General features: G+C 23.8%; 2 protein-coding genes across 8 annotated transcripts in view; one reads left to right on the forward strand and one right to left on the reverse strand.

Moving 5' to 3' along the window:
* LOC102678364 (enhancer of mRNA-decapping protein 3) overlaps positions 1–3,129 on the forward strand; it is a 3,968-nt gene extending 839 nt beyond the window's left edge. For 2 of the 4 annotated variants that reach the window (XM_006620739.2, XM_031512932.1), the window contains exons 2-6: positions 965–1,135; positions 1,290–1,537; positions 1,633–1,781; positions 1,872–2,111; positions 2,187–3,129. In XM_006620739.2, coding sequence (XP_006620802.1) covers positions 978–1,135; positions 1,290–1,537; positions 1,633–1,781; positions 1,872–2,111; positions 2,187–2,780 — 1,389 coding nt within the window. In that variant the 5' untranslated portion in view covers positions 965–977 and the 3' untranslated portion in view covers positions 2,781–3,129. Of the gene's footprint in view, positions 1–490; positions 773–964; positions 1,136–1,289; positions 1,538–1,632; positions 1,782–1,871; positions 2,112–2,186 lie in introns of all 4 variants that reach the window. The other 2 variants (XM_006620738.2, XM_031512931.1) reach the window with 2 other exon arrangements.
* A 2,916-nt stretch (positions 3,130–6,045) lies between these two features.
* On the reverse strand, positions 6,046–20,892 carry LOC102679169 (MAP kinase-activated protein kinase 2). Of its 4 annotated transcripts, XM_006620746.2 has the most exons (17): positions 20,016–20,892; positions 19,386–19,526; positions 19,147–19,254; positions 18,882–19,037; positions 18,542–18,806; positions 18,223–18,470; positions 17,942–18,138; positions 17,585–17,862; positions 17,268–17,523; positions 11,954–12,242; positions 7,505–7,644; positions 7,320–7,384; positions 7,141–7,248; positions 6,942–7,040; positions 6,771–6,846; positions 6,475–6,685; positions 6,046–6,386 (listed from the first exon to the last, which is right to left on the reverse strand). In XM_006620746.2, the coding sequence occupies exons 1-17, from the start codon at positions 20,115–20,117 to the stop codon at positions 6,147–6,149; spliced, it is 2,979 nt and encodes a 992-aa protein (XP_006620809.1). In that variant the 5' UTR covers positions 20,118–20,892; the 3' UTR covers positions 6,046–6,146. The 4 variants fall into 4 exon arrangements, with proteins under 4 accessions (XP_006620809.1, XP_031368794.1, XP_031368795.1 ...); XM_031512934.1 differs by lacking the exons at positions 17,268–17,523; positions 17,585–17,862; positions 17,942–18,138; ... (4 more) ...; positions 19,386–19,526; positions 20,016–20,892 and adding exons at positions 13,486–13,737; positions 14,194–14,748; XM_031512935.1 differs by lacking the exons at positions 17,268–17,523; positions 17,585–17,862; positions 17,942–18,138; ... (4 more) ...; positions 19,386–19,526; positions 20,016–20,892 and adding an exon at positions 14,194–14,747.
* Positions 20,893–21,245: the final 353 nt, after the last annotated feature.

Here is a 21,245-nt window from a genome sequence, read left to right on the forward strand (position 1 = left end):
AAATAAAAAATAAATTATGTAATAAATATTAATATATAAATATTATTAATTGTATCAATTTTAAAACTAAAAATTATAATTTTTTTTTTAATTATTTAAATATTAAATGTATATATTAAAACTTGATAAAAAAAAAAAATTGATCACTTTGATTTGAATTGATTAATGTTATTATAGTGTATGAAATATACATAATAAATGATAACATATATGAATATACTATTTACGTTTTTATAAAATATTAAAGAAAAATCAAATTGAGAAAGCAACAATCAATTGTTTTAATGTTTCATTTAAATTTCTCGGTAACAAGATTTAAATTTGTATTTGTGTTATTATATATGCATATATATATGCAGATAGATATATATGCTGAATTATTTTATACTTATATAAAATTTGTGCTTATTTTTTTAAAAACATTTTATATTGTTATATAAATATATGGAAAATATATTAAATATTTAAAAATTTTAATATTTTTTTTTAGTGAAAAATCGATTGTATGAAAAATGAACCAATGATATCGAGGTATACTTGCTTTTCGTGTAGCATGTTGAATAGTTCCTTATAAATGATAGGGTTAGAGTAGGGATGAAAATATATACAGAAATTGGTGTCCGGTATTCCATGTTAATGAATGTGTTGTCATATGTTTGATAATACTTTTAAACATCAAAATAACTTTAAAGTCTTAAATTAACCGTAATATTGTTAGGTGAAATAATTGTTCCACAGTAAAAAAAAATTTACATTCAATCATCTACATTAGGTTTGTATAATCTATATCTTTATAATAAATACTGATTTTTTCTAACTCATAATTAGATAATTCAAAAAATATTTATTTAATAATAATATTATTATTGACACAGTTTTATAGTTCTTATTCATATAAAATAATTAATTTCATTAAAAGAAATTTATACAGAATATAATTTTTTCAATATATTGTTATGTACAGCTAGATAATCAGGATGTCAGAACAATTTGTTGGTTGTACAGTTTCCGTAAAGTGTATTGAAGAAGTTGGAACTTACCAAGGACAAATATTGGATTTAAATAAAGATTGTATTATACTTTCAAAAGCTTTCTGTAATGGGGTACCTCATAGTTCACCTATAGTAGTATTATGGTATTTTAATAATGATAATTTAATTTAATAATTCCTTATTTTTTATTGATAATTTTCATAAAAATACAAATATTAAATAAAATATATATATTTAAAAATTATTATTTTTAAATTTTTTTGCAAAAAATATATTAATTTTATTTTTAAATTTTAGTGCAAAGGATATATTAAATGTAGAATTTATATCAATTAATGAGACAGCACTCAATACAAATGATAACAATCAAGCACATAATAATGTAACTGTAAAAAGACCTATTGCTAAAAGAGCTGGTAGATCATTTTCAGAAAGTGTTTCATCTTCTGTTCAATCTACATCATCACAAACACAAACAAATGTTAAAAAACCAAATAGTTCTCAATCTATTATAGAACAATCTGCTAATGGAAAAATTCCATTAGGTATAATAATAAAACAAAGTTTTTTATATTAGATAAATATTAAAAATTATAATATTTATAAAATATTAAATATTGATGTTGATTTATTCTTTCAGCTGAATCTGTTGATAAACCAATACAAAAAAAATTAAGTAATAGACAAAGAAATTTAGGACGCGATGAGGATACATTTGGTACTCAAATTGATCAATCGTTGAATCAAGATTTTGATTTTGAGAAGAATTTAGCTTTATTTGATAAAGAGGTTTGTGTTTTTTATTTTTCTTTTACTACTTGATTATTTTCTTAGAATAATTTTAAAAGTTATGTACACTTAAATTAGTTAATTTTATAGGGCATGTGGCAGAAAATAAATTCTTTAAAACCTAGAAAACAAAGGCAAACAGGAAACTATAGGCATGATGAAAATATTATTGTTTCTGAACCTACAGATCTTAGACAAATAATGGTACCCAGTGCTGGTGAAATAGAATATGTAACAGACAATGGTTTAATAATTCCTAGTATAACACTTAATCTTCATCGTCAATTAATAGGAGCAGCAGATCGATTGGGGATTAGTTGGGAACGTAGAGTATGTAAAATAAAAATAAAAAAATATATATATAATATTTTTTGCTAAATGAAATTAATATAATATTAATATCAGGTAGAACTTCTTGGTCGCGCTGGTGCAGAAATTACATTACAATTATTAGGAGGAAGTCATCGATTAGATCCAAATAATGCACATCAATGGCCAACAGTTATTGCTCTTTGTGGACCTCATCGTTCTGGTGCTGCAGGTGTTAACTGTGCTAGACAATTATCTAGTCATGGTATTAAGACAATAGTTTTTGTAGAAAACTCTGAAGATGTTTTTCTTCTACAAGAATTGTCTTTATATAAATTAACTGGAAACAAAGTAGAAACGAAATTTAAAAATTTACCATCAATGGTGGATTTAATAATTGTAGCTCTTTGTGATGAAAACTCACCAAGAATGATTACACCTATAGCAAAGTGGGCAAGTAATAATAGGGCACCTATTTTAGCTATTGAACCTCCAGCTACAGGAACACCTGGTATTCTTAGCAAATGTAGTCTGCTTGGTGGATTACCATTATCTCATAGTGTTGACAATGGCAAATTATATTTATGTAATCTTGCACTGCCAAACGAAGTATATGCAGATGTTGGTATAACGTATAGGTCCCCTTTTGGACCGAAATTTGTCATTCCTTTGCATTCCAATAATTCTTAGCAAATTTATAAAAAGGATCATGCTTCTAATAAAATGTTATAATTTAGCATACTTTTACTTTTATGCCTTGCTAATAAATTTATACTTACATCGCAAGAATATTGTCCGAATTTAATAATAAAAATCATGTGTAATGTAGCATTTAATGTTATACAGTTAAAATGTAGTTTGTGTATAAACTGTTATAATTTGGTGTGCAAAGGCAATTGTGTGTAATATTCTTTTAAATGTATAAGTATACAATGTATACATGAGATTAATATATAAAAGATAAATATACAATGTTTGGTTTTGTAAGTTACATAAAAAAATAAATGCTTTTAAATAAAAATAATAAATTCAAGTAAAACTAGTACATCAATTTTTAAACATTATAAAAGTATAGAAACTCTACAAATACTACAAGTATTTGTTACGCAAATGTATTGTTTCGTATTACAAGTATATAATAACAACATAATATTATGATAAGTAAATAGTCCTTTTACAAAAAAATATAATCATACAAAAAATTTTTTACATATGCGTATCTCATTTTCATTTATAATTATAGGAAAATATTAATATTGATATCTTTAAGAAATATTAATGACATAATTTAATAAAATAAATTTATACTTAATTAAATTCGAAATGAAAATATTATTCATCAATAAGAATAAAATTATTTTTCACATGTGATATATTATCATATAAAATTTGTAAAATATTTACTTATAAATTATTCATTTTAAATTTTGAAATATTGCTAAAGGTTGCAGTTAATAATAATTCAAGAAACAAGATTCAAATATCTGTTTATTACGCGATTTCCATTTTAGCTTTTATTTATTTTCGTAAATTGAATAATTTAAAAAATACTTCTATTACTATAAAAAATTTGCTTGTAGCCATTTTTTATTGAATAATGTATGAAATATAGTAGTATAATTCAAATAATTAGTTGTAATAAATGATTGTATAAGATTTATTTTAATTATAGATAGCTTAAGTAAGTTATTTATATTGTATATGTGTAAATATATATTTATATATTTTGGAATTTAGTCTTGAACTTTAATGATGATAAATTCTATAAATAATACTAATTTTTTTTACAATTATATAAAACATTTTAATACACTTAAAAATATAATATAAAAAAAATATAAGTGCAGTAATTAAATAATAAATCTAAATATAATAAATATTATAAATGCTAATGCAATATATGATATATGATCTAAAAATTAAATAAATTTTTCTTATAATTATAGATAGAAAATAAGTGATAAAGGAATTGAAATTTTGATATTAATAGCAATTTATATATTTTTTATTTTTTTTTTTTTTATAGTTTTTGTTATAGTTTTCGAAACTTTTACAATAATTATATTAGTGAAATAATATGTTTCAGAAGTGTCAAGAATGATAATTAATAATAATAGAATTATAATTAAATGATTAACTGATTTTTAAGTAATTAATGATATTTTTTCTATTTATTGTCAAGTTTTATAAATGCAGTGCAAATTAACATCCATTACAAAAATATTTTAATACTTCTTAATAGTTCAGCTCAAATAAAAATTTACATATTTTTTCATATATTTTCTAATATATTCATAAACTTGTACTATCAATGTTATATATAAAGTACTAGAATACAATAATTTTTTATATGAAAAATTAAAAAATATTTTACAGAATTAGTAATATTTTAAGTAAGTTTGCAATATTAATAAATTAATATTTTTTAACAATAAAAAATTACTTATTATTAAAGTTATTATTTATAATAAACTTTAGGAGCTGAACCATCACATATTTATTTCAAAAAAGTTTTGTTTCCACGATTCTAAAATTAGATACATTATTTAATAATAAATTTTATTATCTTTGAAAAATCTTAATGATGTACATAGAATAGAATTGTGGAAACAATTATTAAGATCTAATTTTGTCATTTTATCAGTCATAAGATCTATTTTCAACTATTAAATTTTTTTAATACTTATTTATAGAGTCATAATATGAATAACCATGACTTTAATTACAAGTATCTTATTAAAAATACTTCGTATATAATATTTACATTCGTATTTGTCATTTTAAAAGAAATAATGATTTATGAGATTTGATCACCTCTCGAATTATTGAATACTAAATTAAAAATTGACCTCACATGTTGATTAAGGCATTTTTTATCTAAATTCATTTCTATTTTACTTTATAATATATCTAAAAAAAATATAATTACTACATTTATTACGCAATGTGTACATCTTTATTTCTAAAATTCATTTTATAAATTGCATTTATTTAAAAAATTAGGAAATGATGATATTTTAGCATCTATTTTAACATCTAAAAAATAATAGGGCAATATCTTAGCACCTTGCAACAGTTATAAAGATTCTTACATGTATTCAGCCTCAGTCAAAATATCACTAAAATACATGACACGTTTTTCCCATTATTTTTTAGTTGAAACATTATTTTTATAGTTTATATAATTTTTAACTGTACAAGGATAAAAACTCAAAAACGCGTCATTAAAACTTATATGCAAAATATTTTTTCTTTATATATGATAAATAAGTAATTTAATAATTTAAAAATAATATAGAAAATACCACTATACATATTAAAATTTTTTAATTTATAAATTATAATTTAAGTAAATCAATAAGAAGCTGCTAAGAAGTGATGTTTTTCATATTAGATAACCAAGCTTCATTATGAAGTCTAAAATTTTATTTAAAAATGAAAAATATTTTTTTATACTTTATTACTTTCTTTTCAATATAAATTTATTATATATATAAAACTATTAATGACAAAACGATTTTCTTATAAACGTTTCATCAATAAATATAAATTTTAATTAATTATGATTAAATATATTATTTATTTATATCTTATTAATTGATTTCTATATTTTTATATTATCAAATGTTTAAACTATTGTATCACGTTGCTATTTAAAACGAAAAATGCATCTTAAGAAAAAATATTTTTTATACATTGTTTTCTTTATAAGTAACAGTAATTATGCTTTTGTAATTTAACAATTATAACTAGCATTTTAAAAATGTTTTCTAGAATCATAGACAAATATATGGTATTTATTTATACAATTTATTGTTAATTGTAGAGTCAGTATAGTGGAATTCGTATTATTTTTTAAAATGGCTTAGAATGCAACTTTGAATACAATGTCTAATATTTTAGTGTATATAACTTTTTTCAAGATTATTTTGCATTGCAATCTTCGATATTTTTCATTATGTAAATATCAAAAAACAATTCTTATAGTAATTATATTATACCTTATACATCTTCATAAAAAACATACCAGCGTTGATTAGTTCTTATTGGGTTTTTCTAGGATGCTGGCGTAGGATTAGCAGTTGGTGGTACGGCATTCGACTGTTTCGCTCGTCTGCGTTTGTTTAATAACGCATTATTCGTATGATCTAATTGTTTTAAATTTGCTGTATCGTAGTCTACACGCATCGTAGCTAAAGACCGTGTCATTTCTTCTTGAACTTCTGGCCAAAGTTCTTCACCTTCCCGAAGTACACGACCAGTATGTAAAGGTGTAGGAGGTACTTCTGTATATTGCTATACATAAAAAATAAACAGTAGTATATATTTATTATTGTACAATATGTATATTAATTATATGCGATGATAAAAATATAATACTTACAGCAATCCATTTATTGCGCATAACTTCATCGATTTGAAGTCTTTGAGCTGGATCTGTACATAGCATACCTTTAATAAGATTTTTTGCTTCTGTGCTCACATTAGACCATTCAGGAGCTGGAAAATCATATTGACCTAATCGAATTCTTTTCTTCATTCCTGGTGAAATTGCTAGACCATGATTACTATAAAAAGGTGGAAAACCACATAATCTAAAATTATATAAAATATATAATATAAGTATTATAAATTTTTAAAATTTTTATTCTTTAATAATTAATGAAATATAAAACTTACAGTATATACATAATAACTCCAAGTGACCATATATCACAGCTTTTATCATATTTTTCTGGTCCCAAAACTTCAGGAGCTAAAAATAATAAAAATTTTGTTTTATTACTTACTTTATTATATATTTATAAAATTTAATTTGTAAAAAATATTATAATTTTAAAAATAACTTACCAACATAATATGGTGTATAACATGGAGTTTGTAATGTATCTTTCAAATGTGTTTCTTTTGCAAAACCAAAATCAGTAAGTTTTAATATTCCAGTACTATCTAAAAACAAAATATACAACATGTTAATAAATTTATATTAATAAATATTAAATCTTTTTTGTATAATTTATTTATCTTTTCTATATTTATTTTTATTTACCAGGTTTAGAATACAATAAGTTTTCTGGTTTAAGATCCCTATGTGCAATATTCATGTCATGTAGATGCTTTACAGCAACACAAATTTCATACATTATTTGTGCAGCTTCTGTACAAAAATTGCATATAATTTTAAAATATTTATTATTTTTTATCAAATAATATATTAATTTATTTTACCTCTCTCTGTGAAAGCACCATCTTGCCTATCTTGTATTCTTTCAAACAATTCTCCTCCTTCCATGCTAAAAATATTTTAAATTTATGTTTAATTTTGATCTCTTAATTAATATTATTCAATTAATTTTCATGCAATTTATACAATAAAATTGTTCAATTCAAATATTTAAATTCTCTATACTTACCATTCCATAACAACTAATAAACATTTATTTCCACTATATGTATTTTCATACACATCTTTGACTTGTACTATATGCTTGCAATTTGATGCTCTCCAATGTAATTCAACTTCTCTTCGTGCTTTTACACAGTCATATAATACCTATAAATATAAAATGTAATATTTACCAATATTCAATATTAATAATTTCATATATAATAATTATATATAGCTTATAGAAATTTTCTGAGATTATAGAATTAATATTGAAGCTTGAACGAAACAAAATAATATAAGTTAGATCAAAATGAAGAAACATTAATATACGATAATTGATATACGACTTGCAATATTAAATAAGCGTTATTCAATTTTTAGACAGCAAGAATATGCAAACATACAAATTTTAAATATCTCTTCGAAAAATGTTCATAAGAATCCTGTACATCCGCTTTAAAACGTTCTGGTGAATGACCTAAAAACAGCTGACGTCGCCGTTAAATCGATAAAACGTATTACATTTTATAGTGCTTTGCGACCTAACATTTTTGATTTAAGATATCATAGCACATAATCGATGAATTGTAGTATTTGAAGTATTCTAATTATAATTTGTTGAAATTGATTTTAATTTTTATTAAATTCAAAAATACAATTAAATATAATGTCATTCAAACTTATTTATTAAAAATATATATCAAGAATTGGTAAGATGAATAAAAAGATTATTTAATACACTAAAATTGTTATTGATATTATTTTGCTATTTGATAGTTGTATAAAATGTCTTTTATTTCAGTAACTTTAATCAAATACATTAGAATTGAATATTTGAATAATATTTTTCAATAATCTCTTTCTTTAATCGTAATTTATAATTTTTACATTTTATCTTTATATAAATTATTTACAATATTTATATTATTTAATAACCATAAACGAAATACAAGTCAAAAAATCATAACATCTGCTTATAATTATAATATATGAGAATATTATGAAAAATATAAAGTAAAAATAGGAAGGAAAAAATATGATTAAATATGATTAATTTTTTTTGATAATTTTATGATAATTTTTAGATTAGTAATTGATATATTGAGTATTCTAAAAATATTCAAATGCAATTAAAATAGATTCGACGCAAAAATTTAAATCAATTTCAAATAGAAATCATTATGAAAAAAAGCATTTGAAATGTTGAAAAAGATAATTTTCATGTAATATGAAATTATGAAAATTCATTACACAAGAAAATATATTTATTTTCAGTATATAAAAATTGTTATCCAATAACAATTTATTATATTATATTAATTTATATTATAACAATTATATTATTTATAAATTATATAATATAAATAGTTATATTATAACAATTATATTATCCAATAAATTTATGTGAAAATTTTTTAAATCCACAAAATTTTTATTTTTTTATTTCTTAATTTTTTAATTTATAAATTTTCAACTTTTTTCAAATTTAAAATTTTAAAAAAATCTGACAAATCTATTATTTTGCAAGTAAATGAACATTTTAAAATTTCACACAATGCAATAGCTAACAAGGTTCAATTTACATGATTTTTCACGATTGTTTGTCGTGCTTCTTAAATGAAAATACATGGTCATGTATTCCAAACAATCGACGTTTTGTGATAATGTGATTAGCGTTAGCACAAAATAAAATGTTCATTATGATAACAAATAGCAATTACATAAATGAAATATTGGAATTATCGTTAATAAATCGCGATTAGATTATATTCAATTCAAACCAAAATATTTTACGCGAAAAATAAAATGCATAACATAAACTAACCCATTTCTGATACGAACGTGTTCGAAAATTTACAATTATTTTATTCTTTTATTCTTTTTTATTCTTCTTTAATTATGCACACTATATATATATATTTTAATTATAGAAATAATATAATTAATTTAAAATAATTATATTATTTTATTATTTTTAATATTATTTATAATTAATTTAAAATAATTTTATTATTTTTTTTCATGTAATGTTTTTTAACCATGAATTTATATGTAGAGAATTCTTTCTTTTTTTTCTTTCTTTTCAAAGAAATTTTTTATGAAAAGAAATTGAAATAGTATTTCCGTCACTAATTTCTTATTATTGAGATTCTACTGACGAATCGCAGAAATATACAAACCATTCCTTTGCACAAAACTCAAGGTATAAAAATTCAAGTATTCTTAGAATGCTACGTCTTGTCAAGACAAAGAAATATAAAACATGATGACAACGATACAATTTGTTCTTGAGACAAAAAGATAATCAAATAATTCGTAACAAGATTAGATTGTGTATTAGTATTTGCTACGATCTTTCAAAAATTGCATAAAATTATTTAAAAAAATATGATCTTCTCTTAGAGCATTATTTTTTAATAAATATAATTCTTTTTATAATATTCTTCTATTATAATAATTCTAAAATTATCATTAATAATTAATTTTTATCAATAATTAAGCAAAATTGCAGAATAATTTATATATTATATATTATTTAATATATTAATATATTAATATTGTGTTGAATGAATTCGAAAATTATTATAAAGAGATAATCATGAATTGGAATTGTATCGAATAATAAAATTATCGTTATTGCTGTCAGATTTTAATTTCTTTATGGTTGTGCCATGTAATTTAAAGTTTTGCTGACTTATAAATATATATATGGCTCGTTTCCAATCATTCGATTTTAATAATTAGACATAATAAATTGTAATTAAATTTTGTCTTGCTTGCAAATTATTCGTTTAAAATTAAATGTTTTGCAAAAATTTTTTCTTCAATGAAATCTTTCTCGTTAATTTCATTTATATAAAGCATTCGCATTCGATCGATATGGAAATAAGCTGTAATTAATTAATATATGATTAACAAGAAATGACAAGAATGATTCATTCTTATATCATTACGAATCATTTTCGTATGATACTTTATTGTTACATAAGGAAGAAAAAAAACCTAATTTTGCAATAATAATTGACAATCTATTTATGATAAGAAAGATATTATTAATTCTTTGATTGGATTTATTATTATTATTATTACAAATTAATATCTTCAATTATATTAATAATTTTATTGTAAGCAAATATGAAAAATCGATACTATATGAACAATGATATATTTTCATAGAATATATTTTCATTGAAATTTATCAAATTATTTTTATTTATACACATATATGTCCTCACTCACAAATATATATATTTTTTTTTCATACACAAAAAAGAAAAATTATAATTTAAAAAAATAAATTAACATATATATAAATTTATAAAAAATAATGAATAATATAAATATAAAAAAAAAAAAGAATTTCAATATTATAATATAAATAAGTAGTTTAATTTAAATAAAATTTTACACAATTACATTATTTATAATTTGCATTACTAAATATATAAAAAAAAGATAAAATTATTATAATTTTAAACTTATTATTAATTCTATGATTCACATAATTTAAACTATAATGACATTTCAAGTTTCTCATGGAATGTTGTATAAGAATAAAGATCCAAGAAATCAATAACAAACCAACTGCGAAAAGATGAAAACATAAGAATCCGTAAAATTTTTCCAAAGTAATATAAAAAAAAATAAGAGAGACAAACAGACTTCGATATACCGCATGGTCGGAATCGTCGAATGGGAAATCACCGAGTATAAATAGAGGATGACTCGTGGTCTGGACTCGCTTGGACATCGTTAGTCGATGATTATACTTTAGCACTGCTAGCTAGATATTGATACATCTCCGATCGATAGATTCCTCTAAACGCGTTAAGAGTAAGTACATTTTGCATCGAAGGCATCAGATTTCTTTACAGTATCCTTACACATATTCCAAAAAAATAACTAAATACGGAAAAATAACTAAGAACGGATGTGTCATGTTAAATTTAAAAATATAAAACATATTTTTTTATTTATACAAATAGTATAAATTGTATAAATTGAAACACTTGAAATTATATTATTATGTTTCGTTAAATCATGTATTAATTCGTTCATTAATAATATTGCAAAAAGTAATGCAAAAATTAATAAATCTAATTTCTATCTACATGTATCATTGTACATCATTGTTTTTGTAATCATATAATTGAACATATTTTATTATTCGTGTATGAAATTTTAATTAAGTCTATGATTTTATAGAATGAAAGAAGAAATAAAAGCTAAAAAATCCGATCAAATTTTATTGCACCATGTTTCGATATATCAAGAGAAATCGAGAAAAACATTATTTTAGTTTTTGTAAATGATTATTTTCACATTTATTTTTCATTAAAATTAAAACAATTAAATTAAATTATGTTTCATTACATTTCATTTTCTTGTACACATTGATAATTTCATAGAATTAATGAAAATTGATAAAAAAACGATTGATGCTGCAAAAGAATCGTTAATTGTTCTATCTCACCTTGAGCGCATATTTTTCCCTGGTATTTTTGTCATAACATTGAACAACTTTTCCGTTTATTCCAAGACCGAGCACGTGATTACTAATCTCATAGTCATCAATAATTGGTGTGATTTTTGGTAAACGGGTGTCGCATCTTGTTAGTGTATGTTCCATGGTTTTCCGTTTCGTTTCCACAGCCGAAACCTCTTTTTCCTTTGTCGATACCACGATTTCTGTTTCCGCTGCTCGTTTCCGTTTTCCTTTCTTATTCTCTTCGTTCTCTTCGCCAACAGGTCTCTTGCACTTTCTAAAATGGTAATCGATTGTTAGTTACGTTCTCATTCTACAGGAAAGAAATTCGTCTTTTTTTATATGTATACATAGAAAACATAATTGTACCAACAATATAAAAAATATACGAAAAAAATTGAAGCACTTCATGAGAAATATGAAAAAGTACAATTTAAATGATACGTTAATAAAAGAAACTTTAGAATAATAGCATATTTCGTGTTGACACTTGTGAATACGTCACGCAAATGACATATGTAGGTAAAAAAAAAATTCTCCAATAAAAAGCTAATTTATCGTTCGTATCGGTGTCTATTTTATCTTTAAGAGTTACCGACAGAACATGGTTTATATCCGTTCTGAAGTTAATTCTATTTGATATGATTCACGATATACTTATATTAAAGAATTATATATTTTATATTGCATTATATATTATAAATTTTATAATTTTTTTTATAAAACTGATTCTATCATCAATTAATTAGAATACATTTCTTCTAATAGTTATTCCTATTGTGTACATTATCATATTATGATAGAAAATATTAATATTTAATTATTGTAAATATTATTTATTATTATATATAATAATATAATTATTATTTATATATAATTAATAAATTTTTATAAAATTATTTATCGTAAACAGAATTAACATATAAATTATTATCAAAAAAAGTATTACTATAAGATATTAGTTAATTGTTGAATTAATTTACTTTGTTTTTAAGAAAGATTAGATAAACTGTTTCAATTATGTCTATTATATGTACATATATTATAAACTATAAATATATATGCACACCTTTATGTCTTACACAATCACTTAGCAGATTGCAACAAATTATATGTACATAATTCAATGCATACAAATGCATTTTTAAATTATTAATCGATCGGGTATGTCAAATATAGTTTTAATGATATTGATAAACATAATAAAAAAACGAAAAGAATGATTGTTTAATAAATTAAAAATGAAAAAAATCAAAAAGTATTAAAATTCAATCGTTAAAAAATTCGGCGGAATTATTCATTACAAAGAAGTGCAAATTTTAAGTCAGCACGAGATTAAGTAACAATATGCAACTGTTATGATTGCAATCAACAAAAATGTATAACAATAATGATATATAATGTTTATCATTATATAATTAAAATAAGATTGCTTTATTAATAATGAATCGATATTATTATTTAAATAATTTCCAAATATAGATAGATATCGAGAAAATAAAATATAATATGACAGAGACCTCCAAAATGTCCACTTCGTTGCCGATTTCGGCATTTGTGTAGCTTTTTAACGTTTCAAAAGATTTTTAATCGAATCGTTGAACGAAGATAGAAAACATCGTCTTCCAAAGAATTTTCAGAGTAATACAGCCGGTAGTGGTGAGTTATGGATAAACTGTGCAAGTTCCGAGTCGTCGAATAAAATAAGAATTTGTTTCTAATCGTAACTCAAAACTCGATATCCAAATAATAATTGCACAGAGGAAGGCCAGCTGAAAACCGAAGATAAAAAAAACTAATCAAACTCATCCTCAATAATGAAATGATTGCCGATGAAAAGAAGCGTGCAAGTAAAAAAAAGGTATTATAAAAAAGCAATTTTGCATATATGTAAGGAATAAACACGATGCGGTGCGTCTCAACGCGTCTAATAAGATGAATCGCATTTCTATTACGCAAATTATACTGCAAAGATTCGTTGCCAGAAACACAATGAGAGAAAAACAGAACACAAAATGACTTGTCGAAGATCTATTTGCATAAACTCATATACATCGCCAAATTTACCATTTATATCATATTTATTGGCTTATTACTTAAAATAGCGATCGCAATATGACATATGCAAACAAAATCATATATTAAAGATAAGACAAACTGAAATGCAAAAAAAATAAAAAAAAAAGAAACTTCTGCACTGTTATAAAAATAATCTTGCTTTAACATACCTGGTGACGTCTGCTTCTTCAAAAATAAATTTCCCGCCACGAAATAACGTATATTTTAAAAAAAGAACACCACTATTACAACATTTTATTTCACACTGTCATGAGAACACTTGATTATAATTTCTTCTGAATTGTTTTTATTACAATACATTATAATATTGATCCACAATTCATATATCAATTCAAAAATATTAAAAAATAATGTTCACAAATATTTAGAATACTTTTTTTTTGTATTTCATAAAAAAAGAAAAGTTCCTTGGAGGTGTGTCACAAGTTCTAAACAGTTACGATAGGAATACCTATCGTAGAATAGCCGGTTTTATCACGAATATTAAATTATTTGATGACGCCGTTGGAAACCGATTTTTCTGATTATTGAAAAACTTAGTAATAGGAAACTTAACCAAACACGATCTTGTCTGTACCCATACTTTCCCGTGCATTCGACCAACTACTACTGAACTCAACGTCTCATACGAACTCAAGTCTATACAATGACTCTGACTTCATACGAAAAGCAATTCACAAACACTAATGGATAAAATGGCTATGGCGGCAAAGCGCCTCTACAAGCAATCTTAGGATGTGACTCATTGCACAGGGACGACGCTATATTAAAAGTTATCGGGTTCCTGCATCAATTTGCACCCCTTCTATGTTTTTTATGTTTTTACAAAAATTTATTTTTTTAAATTATTTTTGGAAATGAATCAATAATAACGAATCTTGAAGCTATCAATTATTTATTTTTTTTTTCGATTAGATTATTTTGCATTATGCTACAGTTAAACATATACGTATATACATAATTTTCGATGTAATAAAACAAGGAGCAACAATCTTCAGGTCTCTCTTGCATTTTTTTTTATCACTTAGATAATTACAAAATTATATTTAATATAAATATTTTTTTTCATACAGGCACATTTTATATTTATATACAAGTTTCTCTCATCTTATAATTTCTAATCATATTGTCCATTAAGTATTTTATTAAATAAAAATTGTATCACATAAAGTATATACGAATGTCAAAAGATAATTTTCATTTATAATTTGTCATTGGAATTTGTCATTATAATATTTGTTATTATACATATGTTGCAACAGAGTTACATGAGCCCTTTTATAACATACAAATAACAATTCCATGTATTACAATCAATATGATTTATGATATTATAAAATTAAATTATTACTAACATCATTATTGGTACGTGCACTATAGTGCCATTTTATGAAATTTATTAAATTTATTATTTTTATTAAAATATATAATATACTATTGATAATTACTAAAAATTATATCAGATTTTAATCAACAAGTATAATTTACAGGAATATCTGTAAAAAAACATATTGCGGTTTAATCTTTGGATTATCGAATTAGAGAAAATACTTATGTTTAACTAAATATTAAACATTGCTAGAAATATTATATATACATATTAATTATAAAAATGTTTAAGGAAATATTAATCATTTCATCAGCAAAACATTTTTATGAATATTAACAATTATGAATAGTTTAAAAATATTTAAATTCGTTACAATAAAACTCGGAAAAAATATCGATATTCTACATGTTATTGATAACATTAAATATACAAACTTATCATCTAACAATACTACCATTAATTTAATATTTCTTAATTCTTAAATACAATGTATTTATAATCTATTTTTAATATTATATGAATATAATTAACAGCAAAATATAAAATGTACATTTCATTAAGTAAACACATTCATATTTATTTCTTCATTTCTTTTAACTTGATAAGTATTTTTACTTCTCATAAAAAATATACTTTTATTGTCTGTTTTAAAGTAAATAATACTCGATATATAACATAAATTCAATTTAAAAAAGAATTCTGTTTATTTTTCATAATAAAAAAAGAATAAATAGAATTATTAATTATTTTTTAGTTTATATTTTACTCGAATTAGTCCTATTGCACGATTTATATTTTTTAAGGCAATTCAAATATAATGTTTTCTTTTAATTATAATGCATTTTTCTTTTTGCTTAATTTATAATAAAATTGATCTACAAGTATATTACTTTTTATGAATAATTTCTAGAAAAAATAAGTAAAACGTGCATTTGCCGACTCATTCTTAATAAAATTACGATATCATTAGAATTATAATGAAAGAAAATGTTTGTACTAATACTTATATTGAATTATGTTCTCTTTTACTAAAACATTATTAAATTTTTAGTCGGACGGAAAATGCAGCAATTATAAAGAAATAATATAGCTAACATTTTGATTTTCTTTCAAGATTTTAATATATATGTATGAAAAAATTTTTAATAATTTTCTTACATAATATTTTTATATTTTTATATGAAAATAATTATAATACTTTAATTAAATGTTCTATTAATAAAATAAAAGATTACTAATTCGATCAAGGGCTCTCTAATAATAATAAATTATAGATTATAATATATATTGCCCTATATATTTTTTTACATTAAGCCGATACAAAACTTTCCAGATACTTACTTTTAGTTGAAAATTCAAAGTTAAAATTTTTTTCTCTTTTTGCATTTCGATCAAATAATACTTTTCGAAGACGTACCGTATGATATTATAATGCTGTTGTTATTTTATAGTTTTTATTTTATAATATAATTTTGATGAAAAAATAATTATATATTAATTATAACAGTAATAATAATATAATTTTAATTACAAATATATTAATGTTTTCTACCAATATTTTATGTAATACGGAAAGTTTTGTACAATAGGCAGTGAATTTGTAATAAATAAAAAAAAAATGTAAAACATCAAAATATTGTAAAGTAGATATTATATCTGATTAACAAGTTAAAATACATCTACCCTGAGTTTTAACAGCTTTATTTAAGAAGAGGCAAGTGAATTATTGTTCATTATGAAAAATAAAAATCAATATTGCCTCATTACATTTTTTTCTTTCCTTTTCTCAATATATAAAAATATTCAAGGCATTCAATGTTAACATATATGTATATATTTATAGATATCACTTTTTTAGGTCACGACTTACATTGCACAACTAGTAATTGTCACCCCATATGACTTTCAGGCTCAGCTTTGTAATCTTGCATAGTAAGAATATAAGGCACGACACTAGCTACGCTTACCCTACCAATAAGGCCTGCAAAAAACAAATCTTCCAAGACTCTAGGGTTAATCGAACGAAGTGGTGCGAGCCTTAAAAGAAGGCGAGGTAGCCTGTTAGATCCTACACGTTGTTGTAATTCAGTCCATGCTGCCTCTTGTAAAACTTCAACTTTTTTACGCCAAACACCGGCTAAGACATTGTCTAAAAAAATATCATTTTCAAAATAAAGAACTTTTATATAAATAAATTATATTTTACTTACCAGCACTAAAAAGCGTTAAAGCTTTAAGATATGCATATTCGACAGAATCCACTTGCAATTTATGAAGTGAACTAACACAATCTTGTAGTCTACATATATGTTCTGTGACAGACTTTACTTTACTAGCTGTAATTTTTTCCTGTGCAATACTAGCTTGCAAATGATTTATTATTGATGTTAAAATACTTGGAAGAGATAAAGTGTACGCACATTGTGCAAGGCCTAATGTAAAAAGCTGTCCCCAGGAACTGCGCACTAATGTTGTTTGAACTTCAGATCTATAAATATTAATAATTTTATTCAATATTCGCGTTTGTAATTCTAATTAATATATATATATATTGTTCATTTACTTACGGTAATGCTTGAAATGCCGGAATTCCTCGTGCCCAATGAACTGACAAAAAAAGTAATCTAGCGGCACTTTCGCAAATATAATGTATTGATAAATATGCAGGAGCTGGACTAGGGGCTCTTAATTCGAATAATGTATGTCGTTCAGAAATTAATTGCCCAGTCCATTCTTCTTCTGGTTCACTTGAACCATTAACGCTCTATATAATAAAATTATATAATAATATTAAAAATGCTATATATTGTAATATAAAAAATATAATATAAATATATAAATAACATACTTCTCCAATAAGTTTAGCCATGCTATCCAATGCATGTGAAATAAGTAAACGTTCTCTTGCTAATGTTAATGCATCACTGAGATCACTATCACTGCTTTGATCTTCCATACTAGGACTTTCAGGTTGTTCCCAAGTTGGAGGTGCTTCAGATATTGATTGTTGTGGTTCTGGTTTAACTCTAGGACTTCTATTTCCTACTTTCGCTCCTGCTGATTCACCTAACACTGGTTTTCTCTCATGCTGAACAGCTATAATATAGTTATATTAATAATTGTATAAAAAAAGTTAATTTTATTTTTAGTATTTTCAAGAAACTTACAATCACTTCTCATACCCATAGCAAGACATTTTTGAAGTCTACAATACTGACATCGATTTCTATGGTGTTTGGTAACTTCACAACTTTTGCTTCCTCTGCATTGATAACCTAACTGTTTTCGAATACTACGTTTAAAAAATCCCTTACAACCTTCACAACTTATTGCTCCATAATGTCTTCCACTAGCTCTATCTCCACAAACTACACATAATTCTAATGATAGACCCAAACCTAAAGAACCACGAACATCTCTCGCTAATTTTACCTAAAAAATATTGAATGTAAAACAAATAAAATATGCGACAATAAAAATTAAAAAATAAGTAAATAAAAATTTTACCTCTACATCAACATTATTTAAATGCTCAATTCCTGAGTGTAAATGAACTATACCAGTATGAGAACTCAAATTACGAAAATCTCGCCCCATCTTATGATCAATTTTATCATCATGCATATTATCAATATGATTATTTTGATCTCTTTCCATGTCTCTCTAAAATATGTTTATATAATTAATAAAGTATTATATAATTAATAAAACTTATCTAAAAATAAAAATTTTATATTTAATTTCTATTAAAATTTATATATCGGAAACACACCATAGCGGGATGATGAGTTAAATTATGAAAATTTCTTCCTATATTTTGATCTAGTTTATCATCTTGTAAATTTTCAATGCGATCATTTTGATCAATTTCCATATCCCGCTGTAATAAAAATAATATATTATTTTATATATAATTATAAATTAATTATTCCAAGAATTTAAAAATATGCATTAGGTCAATAATATTCGAATCGATTTTTTAAAGAAAAATAATTAGAAATAATTAAACACCTCTATTTCAACGTCAGCCACATGATCCACACCATGATGACGAGATAAATTACGAAAATCCATTCCTACTTTTTGTTCTTCCTCGTTTTCATTTATATTATCGTGATCGTGTTGTTCCCTATGATCTCTGTCCATTTCTACCTGCAAAGATAGAAAATCGCGTTGAATTAAAGATTCGTATAACGTGTACAATATTTCTGCAGTTATATCATAATACGTATACTATATATTTTCTAAATAATGAATATCACTTGTTTAAAAAAATTGAGTATATACAAATCAATAACTATAAATTTATTCATTAATTAATGTTTTTTAGTTTCTTGATACTTAATAAGAAATAATAACGATATTATATTTATATTTAAACAAATGAATAAATAATTAAGTATTTATTTCATAATGATTAAATTGTAACATATCTAAAAAAAAATTTAGAAAAATCTTTTCTATAAAAATTGTAACACATAATAAGAATATTGTATAGAATAAAATTGGATAAATCATGATATAGTTTGATTTCATCTAAACAGAACATATCGTTTAAAGGCCTAAGTATCGGTGCGGTATAAAAATGAAAACTGGAGCATTTGCCGCCCGCCCCTACCTGCCGCAACCCTTTCCCCCTACCATTTTAAGAAGTGAAAGAGATGGTCCCGAGTTCTTCGGTTCGTAGGTTGCTACGTGGTTAGGCGCATGCCGATACCATAGCCATGCTACACTGGCTGTCATAGAGCGAATGGTCCATTTCCATACACTCGTGATCCGACTTCGTCACCACTGTCAGTGCAGTAACATGAGAAAACGGTGCCTGTACCGTTGCTCCAAAATAATTAACATTTTTAAACCTTGTATTCATTATACATCGTAACATCAAGCGTATTCTCAACCTTTCTAATTGCGATAAACTTTCAACTAAAGAACTGCAATTACTTTCGAATGAAAATATACTTTTACAAATTTTATATTTAAATTTAAATTTTTCAATAGAAATCAATGTCTATAATATTATCTTTGTAATCAATAATACTACACATATCTGATTTCACGGAAGTGTCATACACGAGATTCATCGTCTTTCCATTTTGCGATCAAGAATTTAACGATAGTAACATGATACCTATTCTCTTTTTTTTAAACTCAAGCCATTGACCTGTTTAGACACGTGTCACCATTACATTTACAAATTTTATCGCGATTGCTTTTATCGTTATATTTCAAAGATCATATCTTAAATACTATCTGATGCGTCATAATGAATAGTCTGCTAAACAGTAATTCAAAATATGTTATTAAAAAACAAAAAGGTCAATCTCAATTGAAATTATATATCTAGAATTCTAATTTTTTCATAAATTCATTACTTGTATTTTTTTTTTTATACATATGTGTATAACTTGTATAACTTGAGATTAATTATTTTAAACATTTTATAAGATGAATTGCATTTTCTTCACACCGATCTTAGAAAACACGCGATGTGCTTTACATTAAAGTTCGAGGACGGTACACAATACACTACCTGTTGGGTCGACCTGTATCACCGCATTTGCGTGTGTCGGCGGTGGCGCTCTCACAGGTCACGCACAGTTTCTGAAAATATAACGTAGCTAGCCACGCGATAATACGCACGGAATAATATTCGCGTTTCAAAAAAACAATGTTTCAATAAACTAAAATTGGGGAAATATGACAAAATGACACATTTGCTATATATGAAATCGTTTCACTCAATACAATCGCTAACGCACAAAAACACCACGTCGAAGTTTAAAGGCAACCTTGCGCAGGTGAACGCAGGCAGGCCGTTCGCTGTACTGGCAGGTTGGCAGGTCACTCTCTTGTATACCGCCAAGACAC

Source organism: Apis dorsata, unplaced genomic scaffold (genome assembly GCF_000469605.1).
Source record: "Apis dorsata unplaced genomic scaffold, Apis dorsata 1.3 scaffold_527, whole genome shotgun sequence".
NCBI classification, from domain to species: Eukaryota; Metazoa; Arthropoda; class Insecta; order Hymenoptera; family Apidae; genus Apis; species Apis dorsata.

What these genes read in the sequence shown, in the direction of transcription:
- LOC102679169 (XM_006620746.2), bottom strand. Translation starts at nt 20,117, where the DNA reads ATGACAGCCAGTGTAGCATGGCTATGGTATCGGCATGCGCCTAACCAC. An exon ending in TGGTGCTTTCACAGAGAGAG is followed by an intron (nt 7,249 to 7,319) that starts GTAAAATAAATT and finishes ATTTTTGTACAG; the next exon opens with AAGCTGCACAAATAATGTAT. An exon ending in TGCGCAATAAATGGATTGCT is followed by an intron (nt 6,387 to 6,474) that starts GTAAGTATTATA and finishes TTTTATGTATAG; the next exon opens with CAATATACAGAAGTACCTCC.